The sequence below is a fragment of the Scomber scombrus genome, chromosome 6 (genome assembly GCF_963691925.1).
Source record: "Scomber scombrus chromosome 6, fScoSco1.1, whole genome shotgun sequence".
NCBI classification, from domain to species: domain Eukaryota; kingdom Metazoa; phylum Chordata; class Actinopteri; order Scombriformes; family Scombridae; genus Scomber; species Scomber scombrus.
The window spans coordinates 28304432-28324587 of NC_084975.1; the positions used below are offsets into that span (position 1 = coordinate 28304432).

The window sequence follows — 20156 nt, forward strand, 5'->3', positions numbered from 1 at the left end:
TATGATTCATGTGTGAGCAGCCGCAAATGTAAGGGGTGTCATATGAAACCCACAACGAAAAGGAAGTGTGGACTGAAACCTCGCTGAGTTTCTCCTAACACGCAGTGACAGACGCACTTTATCTCAACTGCAGACACACACACACACACACACACACACAGGAGGAAATTTATCATCACATCACAACTGTTATATGACCCTTATCGTAATGAGTCATTAAGACTTGGGGCTATGTTTCGTTTTTAGGGGAAATAGATGTAAGCTTAGAGAAAGACTGAACGGGAGATTCACGAGAACTTGCAGCATTCACCAAATTTCTCGTATTTAGGATTTTCTCTTAGAACTAAAGTGTTGTGGTTGACTAATGGCCGTCTGCAAACTAGATCATGTCTTATTAAGGGGAGACTCCTCCTGGCTCCACTGTTGTTTGCAACCTGACTAATGGATTGTGTCCCTATCATTCATTTGAAGACATTTTGACAGAATCCATAATCATGGTGACATCACCCTGTTTGTAGAGTATTATTCAGTAGTAAAATAGTATTGGACAATGTAGACATGATATCATCAGTCATTTAAATTGGCAATTGGAACTTTGATATAACACCAGCTTACAATATCAAAATTAACAACTGAAACTACAAAATTTACATTTACACTACTAAATAAAATGTGTTTGTTGATCTACTTCTGAGAACAGGACCTCAACCTCACAGCTCGTAAAGTTCCTCTTCTTAGTCTTTGGTGCCATTTCCATGAATGGAGCTTCTCCACAACTGTGCCGGACGCCTGACCTTATATGGTGTTCTGAGGGCGTCAGTTACGCTAATTTACTATTCTCAAGAACGTGTGCTCATTTAGAACAGTTGGGATTCATCATGTTTACGCAGCTCATTTATGACTGTTTGATGAATCTGACGTAGCACACTCGTACAGGTCCACCTCACGAAAAAAGTAACAGAAATTTAAGATAAGAATACAAACATGTTCTTGCATCAGGCCCATTCATTCTTAAAAAGAAAAGTTCACTCCAGGAAAAAAAAGTCAATGGCTGAAAGTAATATTTGAAATATTTTTACTATCTCTAGGCAACACATGTTTTTATGACACACATTACTGATAGTACACAGCAGATATGATATTTAGAGCATATCATTTTGGTTTGGTCCAGTGTAGGCTGGATAGCACAGTACAATCACTCCGGTCAGAGAGATTCCGGCTGCATTTCCACAAGGACAGGGAGTCGAGTTTTTAACCTCTAAGCAATGTGTAAATCCAGCCTGTTGAGGCACCTGGTTCAAACCAATCCCGAGGAAAAAAATACTCACGGAACCGACGACATACGCCGGACAGGACGAGAGAAAAGTGACCAGGTATGAGCAGTGGTGGATGGAGGTGATGGAGGAATATATGCTGGCCAGAGAGGTTGACGCACAAAGCAGCATTTCTCTGCATGACTCTTTGTAACACTGATTCCAACACTTAAACACAGATTTCTTTTTTTGGCTTAAAAATGTTAAATGTTAAAAAAATGTATTAGTACCTCAATGTCTACTTCCTGGCCTCTTCTGGAACTTTCAATTACATCTCATAGTCTTCCTCAGTGAAGGGCGCAAACCCAATTATTGTAGCAAACTTCCTTCATCGAGATGCAGTTCAAAGCTCCCGAAAAAGCAAGTAAGTGGGACTTTGAGTGAATTTCCACTTTTGAAAACTGGTTTTGGTTTGTCTGTTGAGCAGCTTTAACGCGACTAAATTCAAACGTCCGTATCCCAGGTATGGATCGGGCTCTTCAGCACACGACTCATGTAACGTGGATGTAACATAATAAAAAACAATAAAGTCCCTGAACCGTCAGGCAATTTTATAGCTTGGCTGCATGCAAAGAATAAAAAAGAAAAAAGAAATCAAGAAAAATAGATTACTAGAAATCAAATTAAATTAAATCAAATGACAGAAAAAAAGGAAGCATGTTGTTTTGCTAAAAGTCTAAGTAGGTGCTATAAATATCCACCGAGCACTGAAACATGTGACCTGTTGCACATAGAAAGATACAAACACAATATGTGCTATAACAATTAGCATTAACATTAGAGTCAAGAGTTCACAAGTCTCTTTCACAACATTAATAAAAAAAGGTCTGACTATGATTCATAACTCAGAGAGTGGCACATACAGTTTATCCCTGCTTTGTGATTTATCATCATCATCACTGTGTGAATTTAGTAGGTAAAATCTTGGGTTTCATTATAAAAAGTCATTGTATTTAGGTTTTGCTCAACAGTAAACAAGCTGACATTAATTAACAGAAATTATAGTACAGCTAAGGTATAAAATTAATTTAAAACTTTCATTCTGTAATATTAATACGAAAGTTCAATACTTTTTTTCTTGAGCAGTGTGGCGTGTACAGGGGAGTATTCTGGCGGGAAATGTTCAGAGAGACAGGTGAGACCAATATGTCCACTTATGGCTCTGTGCACGAGAGCGTGTGTGTGTGTGTGTTTCTTTCTGCCAGCATCACGGGGAGAACAGCACGTTTTTGATGTAAGCCACCGTCGTGAAGTTCAGCAGCATGGTCACGTGTTCGTTCCCGGGAAGCTCTTGTAACATCACTGGCTGTTTCTGCTGCCCCACCCACCGCTTGCACTGGATGGCGCTCAGCAGGTTGACCGTCCCGTCCCCGTCGCCGCTCAGAACCATGGGCTCCACGTCTGGGAACTTACCGGAGTATAGGAACCCCTCCGACGTGGGAATGCCGGTGCCGTACAAGCAGTGGACGGCCACGCCCGGGGGCGTGAGGTCGGCCACCAGCGGCTCCGTGTCCTGCCGCATCAACCAGCCGTCCTCAAACCCGATGTCTGAGTAGAAGCGCTTGTAGTCTAGCACGGTGTAGTTAGTGGTGGGTGTCTGGACCAAGACCTGGAGTCGGATGAGGGGGAAAAAATGATCAGTTATTCCAATTTCTTTTTCCCTCTTCTTTTTGTGCACTTTCTGTTGGCTTGTAAAATAATATCTGGAGGCACTAATAACTGTGCTACAGGTTTACTTTTCTTATTTTCTTTCATTTAAAGCTTAAGTCTTTATAAATCAGAACCACAGATGAACCACCAGTGAATTCATTCCGTGAATTTTGGCCACTTGGGGGTGGTGTTACCTTGTATATTTTCCAAGGCAAACATGATAGTAAAAAGTTAACAGTGGCTCATTTACACATCCAGCAGATATAAACCAACAAGTGTATTCATTTGGAGTCATGTTTTTGTCCAACATTCACTCTCCTTTTTGCTCTGTTTTGGTCTCCTCCAACACCTGACAGGAACTCTACAATGTTCCACACATACTTCCAACTTTGTCTGTCTGCTGTTTGTTGCTGGGCAGGTAGTGTACAGTAAGTTTTCCGGAGCATTATTGCTGAGAGAAAGCTGCTGCGGCTGGAGATGAGTTGAGCAGAAAAACCAAACTATTTGCTAAAAAGAGGCTAAAAAAAGCTCTGTTGAGCTGAGGGGAGCAGAAGGGTTTGTTTATTATAACCACAAGTGACTCCTTTCACATTATGTGCAGCAATTTGATAAACTGTGAATAATAATTTTATAACAACTGCTCAGTTTAAGACTAATATTAAATGTTTAGATTTTGCCAAGACAGGTGGACAAAGGAAAGGGAGAGGTAAAGAGGGAATGTGACAAGATGGGATGGTATTCATTCTTTTTCATGATCACACAGACACACACACACACACACACCTTATCTTTGGGCCAGGTGTGGGCATAGGGGAGAAGCCAGGAGGTGGTGACAGCAGTGCGCTGCTGGGAGCGAATCTTCAACGGGCTGATCACTGGGATGCGGTTATTATCACCTGAAGGTAGAGAAAAGAAACCTGTGACAGAGAACTGAAACTCAGCTGGGAACTTCCAGGCCAGTACCCAAAAATGTACCCACTTAAAAAAAAAAAGGACCACACACACCACAACCTTCATACCAGAAATACATGACACACACCATACAGCGTGACCTATTGCATGGTAGTGTTTCATCCGTGTCAGCGTTACAGATTAGACATTTGCAAACATACACGATGTGATTAAACTGTCCTTTATGCAATTACGACCGAAGAAGAAGAAGAAATCTAGTAGAACGCTGAGTGGATAAAAGCATTTACTGTATGGTATTGGTGTCATTACACAGGTTGCTCTCATCACATCATTTACAGTAAAGATGTAACATGACACAACGAAAACTGCACTTTAATACTTAATAGCAGTGGACCACAGGCTGAAAAGCATCTTTGAAGCACATTTCATTTGCATTAGTGAATTTGCTCTCAGCAGAATATTCACTCCCAACTAAGTGGAAGCAACTGATTGATTCTGAACCCAATTTATAACTTCCTGTGCCAACAATGTTTCCCATCACCGACTCATCATATATGTATGACGAATATATAACAAATAAAATTAAAAAGTGTCTCTTGTTGTAGCTCCAGAACGAAGCTTTGATGCTAAATCAATGTCTGAATAACAGGTTGCCTCCATCAGTTTTTACTAGCAGTACTAGCATTAGCATGTGTAGCAGTGTGGTTGTTGTTGCACTTAATTATTAAAATCTTACATGGATTAATTCTTTAAATGTTGCTAATATATCTTTATGGGGATAAATATGCTCTACTGAAAACAGAACATTCCCCTTTCCAAGAAATTTTCCGTCTTTTAACAGGAACTTTGCCTTTTTAAAAGCGACTTTGCCTTTAGCGCTTCTGCTAGCTCCACTTCCTCTTCCTCTTCTTCTGTGAAAAAGGTATCGGCCTGTTGACTTCATGTATTTTTAGCCATGCTAGCACAGTGGCTGTAAAGATGGTAATGTCAGTCCGTTGGGTCGGACAACCCAGACAGAAATATTTCAACAAATACTGGATAGACTAGAGCAATTTGTCACATTTATATTTACATATTAAATGTAAAATGGCTTCATAGGAACAGGTGACATATAGACTGTGTCTGAAATCACTCCTTATATACTATACAGTGCTTTACATTCACTCTCCACCATTTGATTTGAGTGTCTGAATACTGTAAATATCTCCACTATATAGAGCCCTCAAATATTCCACTATGGAGCAAACAAAGTAGTGTCCATGGCATGTCTCACAATGCAATGCTCCACATTTTAAAGATGTGAAAACTAGTGTCATGTGACTCTACAGCTGATGGAAACGACACAAAATGATGATTCGTTAGTGCCTGAAATTTTGATCTGCTGCTCATTATTGAGTGAACTATTTCGAGTTTATTACATAGGGAGTGGTGAATGAGTGAATAAGGGAGTGATTTCAGACACAGACAGACTGTGATCTTTAACAGAGTATGGAGCCTCTTGCTTTCCCAATTAGAGAAGCATTGATAAAAATGGTATCTACAGAAAATAAATAAAGATAAATATCATTTTCCATGCACTTTAGAGCTTATTGACTACATATCTATGGATTGTGGACCACCGTGTTTGAGCACTGTGTCTGACTGATTCCTGTGTGACGGAGGACAATATGAATTATTCATAACAGTGTGTTGTTTATCTCATATTATAGCTGGTCTTTACCGCTGGCTGTCCAGAGCTTAGTCATTTTGTTTTTGTTTTTTTCCACTAAATGGTTTTATATTGTCTTGTTTTTTAACCCTCTTATTAAGGGAGCTACTCTGTGTTTATATGAGTCGCTGTCGTGGATATTATGTTATCAAGGATATATATGATGTTGTCTGTTCATGAGAGATTATTACTAAATGTATTTCTTATTCTTATTATTTAAAGAAAACAAAAAACAAGTCTAAAGTTAATGTATTATTACGTTTTGAAAGTAAAGTTTGATCTACTTTCAGGTGTAAAATCTGCTCATAAGAAGAGAAGAAGTAGTTTGTTGAGGCGTGTGTGTGTGTGTGTGGCAGGACTGGAGAGGAGTATTTTGTAACTTTGTTTGTGGTATTACACAGAAACAGAGAACATTTACACAACAGAGATCGTAACACATAGCACATAGTTCCTCCTCTTACCAGAAGTGACCACGCGGAGGGTCTTGGCCACCCCGGCCCACGGCGGTCCCAGACAGATGAAAGCTTTGATGTATTTGTCTTTCCAGGCCTGTGGCTGCTGGTTGAGGAAGTACAACGTGTACATGTTGCCCATACTGTGAGCGATCAGCACCACAGGCCCGCCGGCTTTCTCCGCCATCTCCTCTATCATCTTCTGCAGTGCCAGGAAATACTCTTTATTCTCATCTGGTAGAGGAGACAGGAAGAAGACAGAAGATGAGGTAAACCAATTTCCCCCACTAGCCAATGTAAATCCCTGAATTTCCATTATTTACTTGGAGAGCTTCCAAAATGTAATATTTGATTCCTTTGCTGCCTGTGATTCACCTTTCAAAATAAAACTAAAGCTAAATTTCCAATATTTATATCAAACATTTTTCTGGTTATATAGCTCGTCTGGTTTGTGAGGTAGCATTGGAATCACTGGATAAAAATCAGTAAACACTTCACATATAAAAACCATAATGAAAAAGAGTGTATTTAAGGTTATGCAGATGACGGTCGAATATTCATGTTAGGACTCTGTGTGTGTGTGTGTGTGTGTGTGTGTGTGTGTGTGTGTGTGTGTGTGTGTGTGTGTGTGTGTGTGTGTGTGTGTGTGTGTGTGTGTGTGTGTGTGTGTGTGTGTGTGTGTGTACTTACTGGGGGCTTTTCTCCAATCATAGGGCGCTCCTCTGACATCATCATCTCTGGTGTAACCCCACTCCACCATCGCCTGCACTATAGTAAAGAAATAAATGCCTAGAAGACAGACACAAACACATGATAAGACTAAATAAAGCATTGTAGGTTTCAATCTCTTTGCAAAAACATGAGGACCAATTTAGCAAGTAAGGATATTTTTGCCATTTCTCACTTCTCTATAGGGCTGTGTGTGCATTTAAACATGACTTTGTGTGTAACCTGGCTGGTTTTAGGCCTTTCAACTCACCCACACTACGTTTGCTTGGGTCCAGATACTCCACTGGATACGTCTGTCCGAACCCGGGTACACGGATTTCCACACCCGGGGGGGAAGAGGTGGAGTGTGTGGTCCTGTTGTAGATCAGCCTGCAAAAACACACACACACACACATACACACAAACCGTCACAAGGATCATTTGACCAGCGTGACTTCTGCTCCTGCGGTGAACCACACACGCACAAATACATCCTACCACAAGGAACACTTCCCATTTTAAAATCACTCCTGTTCCACCACTTCACTCGTCTCGTGTGACAACAACTTTCCAAAGTCTGGTTTGTATAAAAATCCCTATGCAGATGTGAGAAATATGTCTGGGTTTGTCAAGCAGAAGTTAACATCTGCGGGACATTTTTCAAACCATGAGGACACAGTTGGAAAGCTCTGGTTTCTAGATCACTGGATTTCAGTCATTTTCTATTCTTATTTCTAATCAGCATGTATTATTAATACTCTGATTCACTCCCTCCTTTACAACAATGTATTTCGTTAAACCTGTCTATCAGTGACTCAGACAGTTTTGATTTCGCTTTAAACCCATCTAGCTTGATTCGCCTAAACGTGTATTAACATGGCATCACTTTCATGTCCCACCCACAAACCTTTAGTCCTTCTGCCTTTCTGCTTACTCAAGTCTAATCAGTCCTTTAACTTGAGTTGATTGCCAATGTTTCGACACAAGCCTGATTACCTGCATACTTCGGTTTCCTAAAGATGATGTAACATTTATCCACAGCTGTGGTTTGAGCAACACGCTCTTAAGACTTTGAAACTTTTGAAATGAGAAATTAACACATCCTGGAAATTTACAAGTCCTGTAAATCTGCCTTAAACCTTCAATTTTGACAGCTTTCATGTAATAGTTAAACCCTGGTAAAGGTGACTCCTTTAAAGATCTCTTGTGGTCAGGTAAAAATGTACTGAGTCATATGATGAGTTATGCGACCATTGATGAGTGTTTCCACTCTCTAATTGTGTGCCTTTATTTTAAATTAACATAACAAGATATTCAGGATAAATAGTAAGATGTTATTCAAGAAAAAATTTAGATTTAAAAAAAAAAAAAGCACTGCAGGATATTTTAACATGTACATTTTGTGATAATTATTGCCCTTTTGCACCATTCTGGATACCAAGCTTATTTGTTCATAGTGGTATCCTTTCATTGTTTTCTACTGTTTAAACAACGGTTTAATAGAGTGGCTGAAATGCACTAAAACAGGCTCACTCAATATCTGACAAACAAGTCTTTTTTGTTGATTGCTGATGGAGACATAAAGTATCTCTCTGTCTCCTTCCACACCTTGTTGATCAGTGTCCGTTTCAAAGGTCAGTTTGTTCAGTGTAGGTTGATAACTTTTCCCAGAAAGTCAACCAGGTCATTGAACTCATCTAACATACTCCCTCATCCTACTGATGCCACCTCAGGGTTCAGTTTTGGAATTTGCACCGCAGTCTGTTTTTTGACCTATTTGCTCTCCTTTTACTACAGAACAAGACAGACATGCCAGCGGCTTCGTGAAGCTGTACTATGAGCTAAATGTTAAAAATCCCCAAAATGCTGTTTAACAGGCAAACATTTGCTAATTACCAGTAAACACAAAGTATAGTTGAAGCTGATGCTGGCCAAAGTCATGTGGATTCATCGTCTGGGCACCATGAATGTTTGTACCAAATTGTCTGACAGTCCATCCAGTGGTTGTTGAGATACTTCAGTCTGAACCAGAGTGGTACAGCCATGCCTCTAACATGGCTTAAAACCCCACATCAGTTAATACTTTTAGTTCAAATAAAAGGCCTTTCTCTGTGTACAAAGATTTTCCTTTTCGACATCCCAAACCGACAACCATTCACATTAAGAGAAAACTCCTCGAGTGTTTACAGAGAGGGTTAAATTCCTCACTGATTGATAGCTATTCAGTAGATGACCATACTGATGGCTCGGTGTAACGAGATAGACCCGCACCAATGTGACGAAGTGACGCCCATATTATACCTTATGTTGTCTATCCAGCAGTCTATGGCTACAGGCACCAGCAGCTCCAGGTTGAGCCATAGAGTGAAGAAGGAGTCGGTCTTCTTGTAACAGATGTAATGCACCACACTGGGCTTATCCAGCTTCGCCTCCAACTGGTTTCCCAGGTCCCCGGGAACTGCAACGAGCAAAGAGAGTACATCAGCAACATCACTGACAAAAAAGATATACTGGGGTTTTTTTTGCCCAAAATTACATAAATAGTTAATAACAAACACTTTAGAAACAGTGCAATCAACCAAAATCTACTCACATGTTAGAAGAATATTTCATGCACAGCAATTTGGTAGAAATTTGTGAAACTAATGAAACTATTCGAATTTTAAATGACTGTATATCACGATTACACATGAACGTAGACAACACTATTTTGGACCCTGTAACACTCAATTAAGCCCAACATATGCTGTTTCTTACAGCTGCAGTGTTCTACAGTTTGCGGCAGCCGATTGTAGGGATGAGTTGCAGTGTCAGTTCAATAGCAGATGTAGTCAATGTAGAAATGATATCACAGGATGCACATGAATGTGAGGCACACACTATTTTTCTTTCAGAGCCTTCATTGATTTGTGTGTTATAACACCAATCCAGTATCTTACAGTGTTATTCAATCTGTGGGGACTAGGAGTTTGTAACAATAGCACTATGCTGGTGAGTAAGAATTTTGAAGAAACAAATCACCTTTATTTTCACAGTGCAGTGCTTTTGTTGGACGATATATTGTCTCAGAAATAATCACGATAAACAATATTGTCAGATCATTGAAGATCATTTTATACCAATGATATAATGATAATATAATAGCATAATAATGCAAGGGGGGGACAGTGAGGAATGGAGGCAACTACTTGCTTAGCCAATGTGACATGAATAGCCTCTTAGCTGCTAATATCATATCATAATAATGCAAGGGGGCGGGGGGTGGGATTGGAGAGTAGGCGCTACGCTTCTGTAAAAACACAGACTGCCATTATGGGTCAGGACAGAGTTATTTACCTTTAATAAGACTAGAGATGACTGGCTACATTTTCAAGGATTTTTCTAGTCTTTAAAAAACCATTATACCGATAACACTTTGGATTTAGAGTATTACCTGGAGCTATGTTTGAACATGTGCACAGGTGTAAGCACACTCTGACACACTAGCTGTTAAAGCATATGCCCACACAAACACCAGTTGATCACTGTGGTTCAGGCAGTTACACAGACTCTTATCACCCAGTCATGTAGACATACAGAGGCTGTGGTTGTAGCGTGACCAAACACAAGATAAGATACCTGCAAAGCAAAGACCCTTTCAATCAATGCAGGAGTGGAAGAAGTAGAGGAGGAATCACAGAAATATGAACATTTATATAACTAAAATTGAATTATACATAAATATGAAGTAGGGCGGGGCAATATATATCATATTGATAACATGATATGAGACTATCGTGATATGAGATTGTAATGTAGTGATATGGTGTTGTCTTTTCCTGGTTTTAGAGAGTAGATCACAGTAGAGATATGTAAATGTCGGAATTTACCAGACTGTTGTAGCTGTTCTATAATTTACATTTACTCACTCATTGTCATGTCAATGTCATTATATCCACATTACTGATGATTATTTATCAAAAAAGAAATACTGTTAATATTTTGTGAAAGCACTAATAGTCATCCTACAATATTGTCACAATATCGAAATTTAGGCATCTGGTTAAAAAAAATATCGTGATATTTGATTCTGTCAATATCGTCTAGCACGAGATGTTCTGTTATTGAGCGTATATAGAAGGAAATACTTTCTCAGTATGATAACAATTTAATTGGCTGCATTGCTGAGAGTCAGTCATATGATCAGGTTGCTGTAAACACACTGCACCCATTCAGTAGAAAAACAACCAGCATGTATATACACACAAAGGTTCAAATGTGCACTCAATATGGCAAATACATGTTAAATATCAATATATGCTTTCTTTTCTTGACAATATGCTTAATTTAGCAGTGTTAGGTCGCCCTGCTCAAAGCGACAATTATTGCTCGGAACCGACGATACAATCTGACACATTTTCAGGACTAATAGACTGTTATTCAATATGGAACAAATATAACGCTGAAAACAAGTACAAGTGTCGCAACAGATGTTGACGGCCCGGTACAAAGTGCTGTCTGCTGCGCCGAACTGCAACCTGTTTTGGTGGTGGAAAGAAAACAGGACTGACAGGCCAAACGTACAAAAGTTCAAATATAATCGAATTACAAGCAAATTAGATGAATATGTGTGTGCCGAACTCAGGACTGACAGAGCAGCCGGTATTAAAGCATTGAATGTTATTTTGAGCTTTAACGTGGCGTCTACAATAAACAAAAGTTAGATAAATTGGTCAAATTGTCAACGGAGTTTTGTGGGAAGAGGCTAGCTGTGGATGAGCTGAAGCGAGAAGTTGCGTAATTATTTTGCAACAGAAAAGAAAAAATGATCAACAAGGTAAAACAAGTGAGAAACACATACTGAGGACCACGGGGGGTCTTTGGGGCTGACAGGACTTGTCGCCGCCGCATTTTTCCAGAGGTTTCCCGTCGCTCCTTACCGCCAACAGCAACAACAACAAGCCGACTGGCAGCAGCGAGGAGCGGGCGGTTATCCGTTGCCAACCCGCCATGGCTCCTGATGTCTCATAGCCACACGGGCATCGTTGCCTGATCGGTGTGTGAAGACCTGCAGCGGTGTTTTCCTGCGTTGTTATCTTTGACTAGTTCACCAAACGTGTGTTGACGATGATCGGGCGAGCGAGAAGATGACGATCATGAGACTCCACAACAGATCACAGAGCAATCCACCCGACTTCAGCCAGCAGTCTGAAGTCATCGACCTCAAAGAGATATTTGTACTCGATCTAATCTAATCACATGACACACGTGACTCTTTTGAGATATAGGAAACTTTATTTGAGTGGAAACATTCCCATCAATTTGGCACTACAGTATAAATATCCTTATCATTCGTTATTATCAGTTTTCATGTGCATAGCAGCTACAGTATACTGTATGTGCTCTAAGAAAAGGTCATCTTATAACAAATGGTCAACAAGATTTTATACAGATATCTAAAAATATTTTAAATCCGAATAGAAATATTATACTGACACCATACACAGTAAAAACAGCCTGCTGACGAGGTTCATAACATTTATCTGAAGTATTGATTACAGTCACACACCCAAAATGAAATATGTCTTGTGGGATTTGTGTATATGTATGTTTCCTTGATAAAACAATACATTGATTATTAGAATCCCCATTAGTATGTAATTACTTTTGTTTGTATGAAAACCATGAACCGCATACATCCCATCATTATCGACACCATCAAATATAAGGTACATGCATCAAAACACTGACATATTACAAAACTCTCTGCTCGAAATCAGAAAAAAACAGATCAGGGTCAAATCCATACTTCAGCCTTTACTTCAGATAAGACCATCATGTTTATGGGCTGGAGGGTCAGGGTTAGATAACTTGTTTGTCCAGATTGGGTTGGAGCTGTCGCACTTATTAGAGCTATGAGTGCTGGTTAAAGCTGGACTAAACCCTGGGTTTCACCTGTTGAAGCTACGTATGTGCAGTTTTCTGCTTGACACTTGAACAGACTCAAAAGTCAACTATGTAAAAATCCAGCACTGTGTGTTTTTTAGTTTCTTAAACGCTTAAATGCTATTGTCTGCTATTATTTATAAGACCTGAGATCGATCTCTTCGGGAGTTTCTGATTTGCCCTCCATGATGTCTTGGATTTGGTTGAGCACCTTTTCGTGGAAAACGATATCCAAGTGGGGCAACCCTCTGTACTCTGTTACATGGACGGGCTGCTCCTGCTGCCCCAACCAACGTTTGCAAAGACCCATGCTATGGCTGTCCACTGTGTCATCCCCATCGGCGTAAACGAAATCCACTGGGTCTGCATTAGGAAACTCCTCATCGTAAATGTACGTTACCACAGTTGGCAGTCCTACTCCATACATACACCACACCTCAACTCCAGGCGGTTGGAGATCACCAGTCAGATTCTTGGTGTCTTCCCACATGTGCCTGAAATCAACAAAAGGGCAAGGGGTTTATGAAATTGGAGTGGTACTGGGACCAAGACTTTAATGCCCAGTGTGATGAAATTGAACATTTCTGTATTTGGAGAATCCAGGTGGTAGTGCAAAGAAAAGACATGTCCAGATGTTCTCATCTTTCTATGAACAAAAATATATCAAAAAAATTCCATACACAGGGCTTTAAAACTGTTATTCTTTCCAAGAACATGTCTACAACTACAATGAAATAATGTAGACACTGCACGCTTATCTGTGCCCACAGCACTCATTTACATAATTGACCTGGTTTCTGTTTGTACTGTAAGAGGTAAAACTGATCATAGATTATCACTGCTTCTGTACTTATGTGCAGTACTACTACAGTACTACTACTGTACAACTACTGTACTTTATACTCACAATTCTGCAGAACTCAAAAAGCACTGATTGATTTTTTTTTCCATAATATATTTGACTCGGTAAGAAGTACTCAGGAATAAAAGTACATCTAAAAATGAGGTGGGCAAGAAAAAGCTGAAGATGCAAGTTTTTGTGTTTGTGTCTTGTTAAACGTAATCTTGAGTGATTCCATTAAAGAAGAGGTTTAAAACATTTCAAGTCTGTCTTGAAGCTACTTTCTGCTGTGCGATTGTGGGATGTTTGAGACGAAAGCTGACAATCATGAGAGAATGGTAAAATATTTGGTCATCAGTACAAAACAGTGTCCTTTGGTGACCAATGTCAGAAATTTAAAACCAAATTCTCACAGTGTGATAGCTGACAAACCAATCAGAATACACCGAAACATAAAGAAACTTCCCCCACTGCTTACACTGTAAGTGCATTATGAGGGGATCTTCTAATGGTCAGTATGAACAGGAGGAATGATTACAGCAATCAAAACCTGTTTATTTGGGCACCTGACTGTTGTTGTGAGACAGACTTGAAAAATTCTGAACCTGTCCTTTAGGGTTGTTAGTTACCAGCCGTCCTCAAAATTGATGTCTGTAAAGAAGCGCTGGTAGTCCTGGTTAGTGTAGTTGACAGTTGGTGTGGAGATGAAGACGTGGTCCTTCGACCAGGCCTCCTGAGATGGCACCATCCAGGGATTAGTTGTTGTCATCCTCTGCTCCTCGCGGATCTTGATATTGGAAATCATTGGGATGCCGTCATTTTCACCTAGAAAATCAATATCCAGTTAGTAACCTCTTCTGCTGTATTGTACTGTACTGTATTCCATTCTAAGTACTTTGCCATCACCTGACGCCATGACTCTCATTGCTTTAACAGCGCCCCCCCATGGCGCTGCCAGGGAAATGAAGCCCCTGATGTATTTGTCCTTCCAGGCCTGAGGCTGGTGGTTGAGGAAGTAGAGGACGTAGTGGCAGCCCATGCTGTGTCCCAGCAGGAAAACAGGTTGCTGGTACTGATCATACATATCTTCCACCATCCCCTGCAACTTGATGAGATACTCTTCATTCTCATCTGTTGGACAAGGAAGAGTAAAGTCAGGACACAAGATCTGCATTTGTGTGTGTCTAATATACTGTATCATTAATCATGATCCTCATTCTCATCATCAGTGTAGATAATGCGTTTGGACTGGCTATATCAGAACATAACAAATAAGATGAGAAATGAGATGAACGCAACATTAGCAATGACTTGGAGTTGTGTTTCTGGCCATCTGTAGAATGTAAATCCTATATTCACTCTCTTTTTAGCTCTGTCTTGGTCTCTAGCTGCTAGATTTTTTACTTTTTTAAAAACCAATTCGTTGCTAAATGTCTGACTTCCAAGACCAAAAAATCAGTTTTAGCATCTTTCAGCTCATTGTTTTGATTTTACAGCCTCAGTCTCTTTTGTTTTAAAGAAAAAACGCATAATCATACACTACTTTCTTACTAGCTGGTAAGGAGCCAGATGTTTCCCTTTATGAGTTGGTGCAGACTAAAAACAGAGCTAGAGATAGAGTGAATATCAGACTTACATCCGTCTGATGGTCAGAATCATTCCAAATGAACACAAACATGCTAATTTTGTTCCATTTGTAAATAGTTATATTGTAAAGAGGTGAGTGTTAATTATGTGTTTATAGGTTGCTCTGCTGCCCCCAAATGGCCGAATAAAGTCAATTAAATCAGCTTTAATGTAAATATTCTGATTAGTGGATCAGTTTTGTATAAAAGGCCTTTAGAAATCACACATTTTTCCAGTTTCTCTTGTGATTTTTGACTTCATTTGATTGTTTGTCTCACCGGGGAAAAGGCCCACACACCATGGGACATTATTACTTAAAAAGTCAAGCTGAGTTGGTCTGAAGGCTCCTTTTCCTGTCTGGTGTACTGTTCACTCTCAGGAACCATCATGTGCACAGTATCAAACCTTTTCATTTCCATATTCTCTCAAGATAAACTGCTCATTTTCCACAGTTGGGTATGTGCTACAGCTATGTGCTAGATATACTGTAGTGTGAGTGTGAGTGTGTGTGTGTGTGACGGTGCATGTGTATTTTTGCTACTTACTGGGAGTTAATCTCCAGTCGTATGGTGCCCCTCGGACTGTCTCATTACGGGTGTACCCTACATTGACTAAATGTTGCACCATAGTGTAAAAATAACCTGTAAAACACAGCAGAAGATTCCATTTATACCAGATCACAGTCTAAACTAGCTTGGTACAAAGTCATTAGGCTAGAAATTGCAAAGATATTTAATGCTGGAACTGTTAATCTTTTTCATAAAAACAAACTAGCGGGATGTAATGCATGAGAAGATGAAAATCCGTTTCTCTCACCAGCCAGTTTGTTATGGTCAAGGAACTCAATGGGATAGGTCTGCCCAAATCCTGGCACCCGAACCTGCACCCCTGGTGAGTTGGAAGACCGCCGAGTCGTCCTGTTGTAAACAAGTCTGGACACGCACATTCATGTCAGTCTAGTTGAGCGAAAACATGAACACGATGTGACTCTAATAACACCTGGAATAGCACAAAAATATTTTGGTTCCCCCAATGTAACTGTTTGATGCTGTAACGACTTCTTAGACCAGACTCAGAGATTCGGGGCAGCAGAATAACAAAATCCTGGATCCTTCATTATGAGTAGTAATCTTAAAATCTGAGGGGAGACTGCAAAGTGTAAATATGACAATCAAGATGTTCCACTCCAAATACAGCTGGAAAAACACTGAGGAAACATGACATAATCAACTGCGTGTCTTCAACTATTCATCAAGCATCAGGAATTAGTCTCCACCTGGCTTAAGGCAAAGTAGAGTAATGAAATAGAGGGTTAGGGTTAGTTTGAAAGGTAGTACAGACATGAAGGGGTCAGTCATTGTTACCTGATGTTGTCAATCCAGCAGTCTACACCTATAGGCATGAACATGTTGAGGTCAATCCACAAGGGGAACCAGTGCTTAGTTTTCTTGTAGCACATCCAGTGGACCAGTGTCGGCTTGTCTAGCTTAGCCTCCAGACGGTTCCCCAAGTTTCCTGGTACTGGACACACAAAGGGATAAGGAATGGAAGGTTAAATAATACTCAAAGTCAATGATCATAACCAGTGACAGGTTAGCAGAGCTGGGCTAAGGCGTGAGTGTATTAAGGGGCTACATAGGCCACCAGGGTCCCCTAAAAACAAGCCAATAAAAAATATGAAGCCCTCTGTTCATATTTAAAGCTGCATTTATGGATGTCTTGGGCCAATTGAGGTAGTGAAATCAGCTGTAATGCAAACACTGAAATACAATCAACCTTGTAAAGTTGATATGGTGCACATGTTAGAATATTTGCATCTGTACACATCCAGCAGACATGGTGTAACATTAGCATTCATTTAGAGTCATTCCTCTGGCTAATTCCTGAGAATAGTATCTGGCTCTTTAACTGTCAAAAACAGCTGCCTGCCGCAGCTGGAAAGAGGTGAAAGGTACTAAAAACCTCCATAATGCTGAGGGGGAACTGCAGAGTTTCAAGTTACACATAGTCATTTGATTTGTTGTTAACATAAATTATTGGTTGGTGCAGCTTTATTCAGGTCTGTTTTTTCACAGTTTGCACCCTCTGTAAGAAAGAGACTATGTTGGGAATGATTTCATGGGAAAGACCAACAAAATATACATGGACCAGCTCTGCAACTAAAACACTCCTTCCTTTCCTTTTGGTCAATATTCACCATAACATCTTCTAAGAGAAACTTTGTATCAGTTAGTTGCTATACTTAATTTTTTTACAACATCTTGCAGAATGAGTGACGTTACAATAGGTCCAAGTGTGTTGCAAATTGTTTATTTTGACCCAACAGGTTTTTTTCTCTGTGCTCCGTCAAATATTGGCAGGTGATTTCTCAACTTCCCGGCATGTGGAAACGGATCACGCTCCGGGTCATATTGACAAATTAAAACATACACCTCAACTTTGTCTTGTGTCCTTTGTCCAGAATGCATTCTCTTATATTTTTGTCATACCTGTTGTCACAATAACTATATAGACCAGAAACCAAAACTTAATTGACTGCTGTTCACTGGGAGCTCCTCTACAGTGGACCATGTGTGTTTAGATTCGGACGATGACCTTTTGACTGCAAACAGTGAGTCATAAGCAGTGGGAAGAGAACATGTCTTTAAACAAGTGAAACTACAAAGTCTAATGATGTCAGTGAACACAAACCGACTGATATGAGTGACTAACTGTAACCTTTGCATATTAAAGTCAGTGTCAAACTGAGTCACACCTCTATAGAGGATGACCCACAGATGTAGACGACTGAGCATCAGATGGTAATGTTGGCACAATAACGGTCATGTTTGCCCAAGGTTTTTTTAGGCAAACATATAGCAACAACAAATGTATGTGAAGAAGGATGTGCAGATGATGCAAATAGTTTCAATACACTATATAACAAACAGGGGGAGTGATGGATTATTTCACTGTCTCTTGATGTCACAGGTGCTTTGGTGATTTTATATTACTGTATGTAGTAATTTGAGGGCTGTTGTATATTATCTGTAGATTTTAATATTTACAATGATAAAATATGTATAATATAAATAACATTAGGATCAGTCATCAGTCATATCACAATACATTGCAAACCTTTCTAGTGTTTATTAAAGTACATTTTAAAGTAAATTAGATGTTTACTTGTTAGATGGTCTATAATGTACCACACTATTAGAAGACCTTGTAAGGAAAGAAAGTAGAAGGACACGTAAGTATCATTGAGTAAGTCTCACTTGCTCTATTTTCAGTCACCATTGTAGCAGCAGGAAGTGACCTAATGGCCTTTTATTGGACTGGCAATTAATAAAATTAAGGTAGAATCATGAGGAAGGGAGAGAGGGACAGACTACACCTTACCCAAAACGGGTCAGGGGCCAAATTCTTGTCAGTGAATGCCTTCAACAGTGTAACAGGCAATAATACAACTGAAGTGAGCAGTGCCAGCGCAGCACAAAAATGACCACTGGATCATGTTTTGGCCTTTCGTGCCCTGTTATCTATCTCGGTCATAATATGACTTTTTCAGAGGAACAGACACACAGACACACAGACACACTAGAACAGTAAATTTTAGGGTCAAATGTACAGAGTACAGTGTGCAACCTCACTGATAACCTGGACATCAATACACAAACAGACATCCAGATAGACAGATGTCTGCTGTATCTACTGCTCTTCATTACACCTTCACCCACTATCTGTCATGTGCAGTTTTTCTTTGCTGGAATACCACTTACCACTTGGCTGAAGGTTTAATTGATTAAAAGCAAATGAATTCAGGAATATACAACAAGTAAGTGCAACACTGAAATAATAAGTGTCTTAAACTTTAAGCCCTTTTCAACACAGGGCCTCAAGATGAGAAAATAAAGCAGGACTCTGCTTAAGCCCCTTGTCTTGAGTATATTCCCAAATAGCCTAGAGAGAAAATACCTTAAGCTTGGAGTTTTCAGGGCTCCAAAACTTTTCCTGGTCCGTTATCAAGCAGGTTTTAGATTATGAACATGCAAAAACACTTACCTATGATGAGTGGTGGAGTGCTGTTACTTGGTACTTTGTTTTTGGCATCGGGAGGGAAGACGACGTTGACGATCCAGAAACCTGAGGAGTGATGAAGCCCCAGCAGAAAGGCAACCAGCAGCACTGAGCAGAAGCGTCCCGTGGATCCCATCTTTCTCTCTCAGCCAGCTGTGCTGTCTGACAGCGCTGCGTCTCTCTCTAAGAGCTACCGGAGGCGGAGGCAGAGGCGGGCCGGCCACAAGAAAACACGTCAAGGCAGACCACAGTGTGTTATATTACCTGTCCTGGTGGAAAAACTCTTCACTCCTGACAAGTCAAAAAGAATAACACCTAACTTGTTCACACACTCGGCCTCTTTTAATGTGACTGAAGCCTCCTGGTTTACAGTGAGGATGATAGCACACAGGCAGGCAAATGGACAAATAGCCAAAACTTGTAGTTTGCCCTATTGATTGTTACAAATTACACGTATTTATTGACACAAAAGAATGTAAATGATTGACCAAGCCGGGACTGACAAGAGGACATTTTTTTCCTCAGGCTACAAAGACCTTTTTGTGCAATTTTATTGACAAATAAACAAATAGTCAAATATTCAGCACCACTTTATATATCTTACCTTTCTGGTTATGGTCGCTTTAAATTGACAATAAGTCTATGGAAGTGGTAGGAAAATTGTGGCCTGTGGACCAAATCAGGTCTCCAAACAAAAATAGTTGGCCCTTTAATGAAAATTGAAGTTTCCCCTTTTATAGATTTAAATACTCACTGGCCTTTTTATTAGGTACAACTGTGCAATCTAATTCAATCCAATACAACAGCTCTGCTATAAATTCTAATTTTCAGTTTTTGTTGACATTGTCAGGAAGGTGATACTTCTGCTTTATGTCTATTACTGAGGTCATAGTGGGTGATGGTGATGTAATAGGGAGCATTATATTGAATGGTGTTCCTAATATTTTGTCCACTCCATTAAC

At 39.9% G+C, this 20156-nt stretch overlaps 2 protein-coding genes across 2 annotated transcripts; both read right to left on the reverse strand.

Moving 5' to 3' along the window:
- Positions 1-1058: 1058 nt before the first annotated feature.
- On the reverse strand, positions 1059-11893 carry pla2g15 (phospholipase A2, group XV). Its single transcript, XM_062421646.1, has 7 exons — positions 11584-11893; positions 9045-9201; positions 7015-7133; positions 6726-6824; positions 6045-6269; positions 3747-3859; positions 1059-2922 (listed from the first exon to the last, which is right to left on the reverse strand). The coding sequence occupies exons 1-7, from the start codon at positions 11732-11734 to the stop codon at positions 2521-2523; spliced, it is 1266 nt and encodes a 421-aa protein (XP_062277630.1). The 5' UTR covers positions 11735-11893; the 3' UTR covers positions 1059-2520.
- Positions 11894-11995: 102 nt separating this feature from the next.
- lcat (lecithin-cholesterol acyltransferase) lies at positions 11996-19588 on the reverse strand. The gene is made up of 7 exons (XM_062421645.1): positions 19180-19588; positions 16500-16656; positions 15952-16067; positions 15681-15776; positions 14416-14640; positions 14139-14334; positions 11996-13162 (listed from the first exon to the last, which is right to left on the reverse strand). The coding sequence occupies exons 1-7, from the start codon at positions 19328-19330 to the stop codon at positions 12802-12804; spliced, it is 1302 nt and encodes a 433-aa protein (XP_062277629.1). The 5' UTR covers positions 19331-19588; the 3' UTR covers positions 11996-12801.
- Positions 19589-20156: the final 568 nt, after the last annotated feature.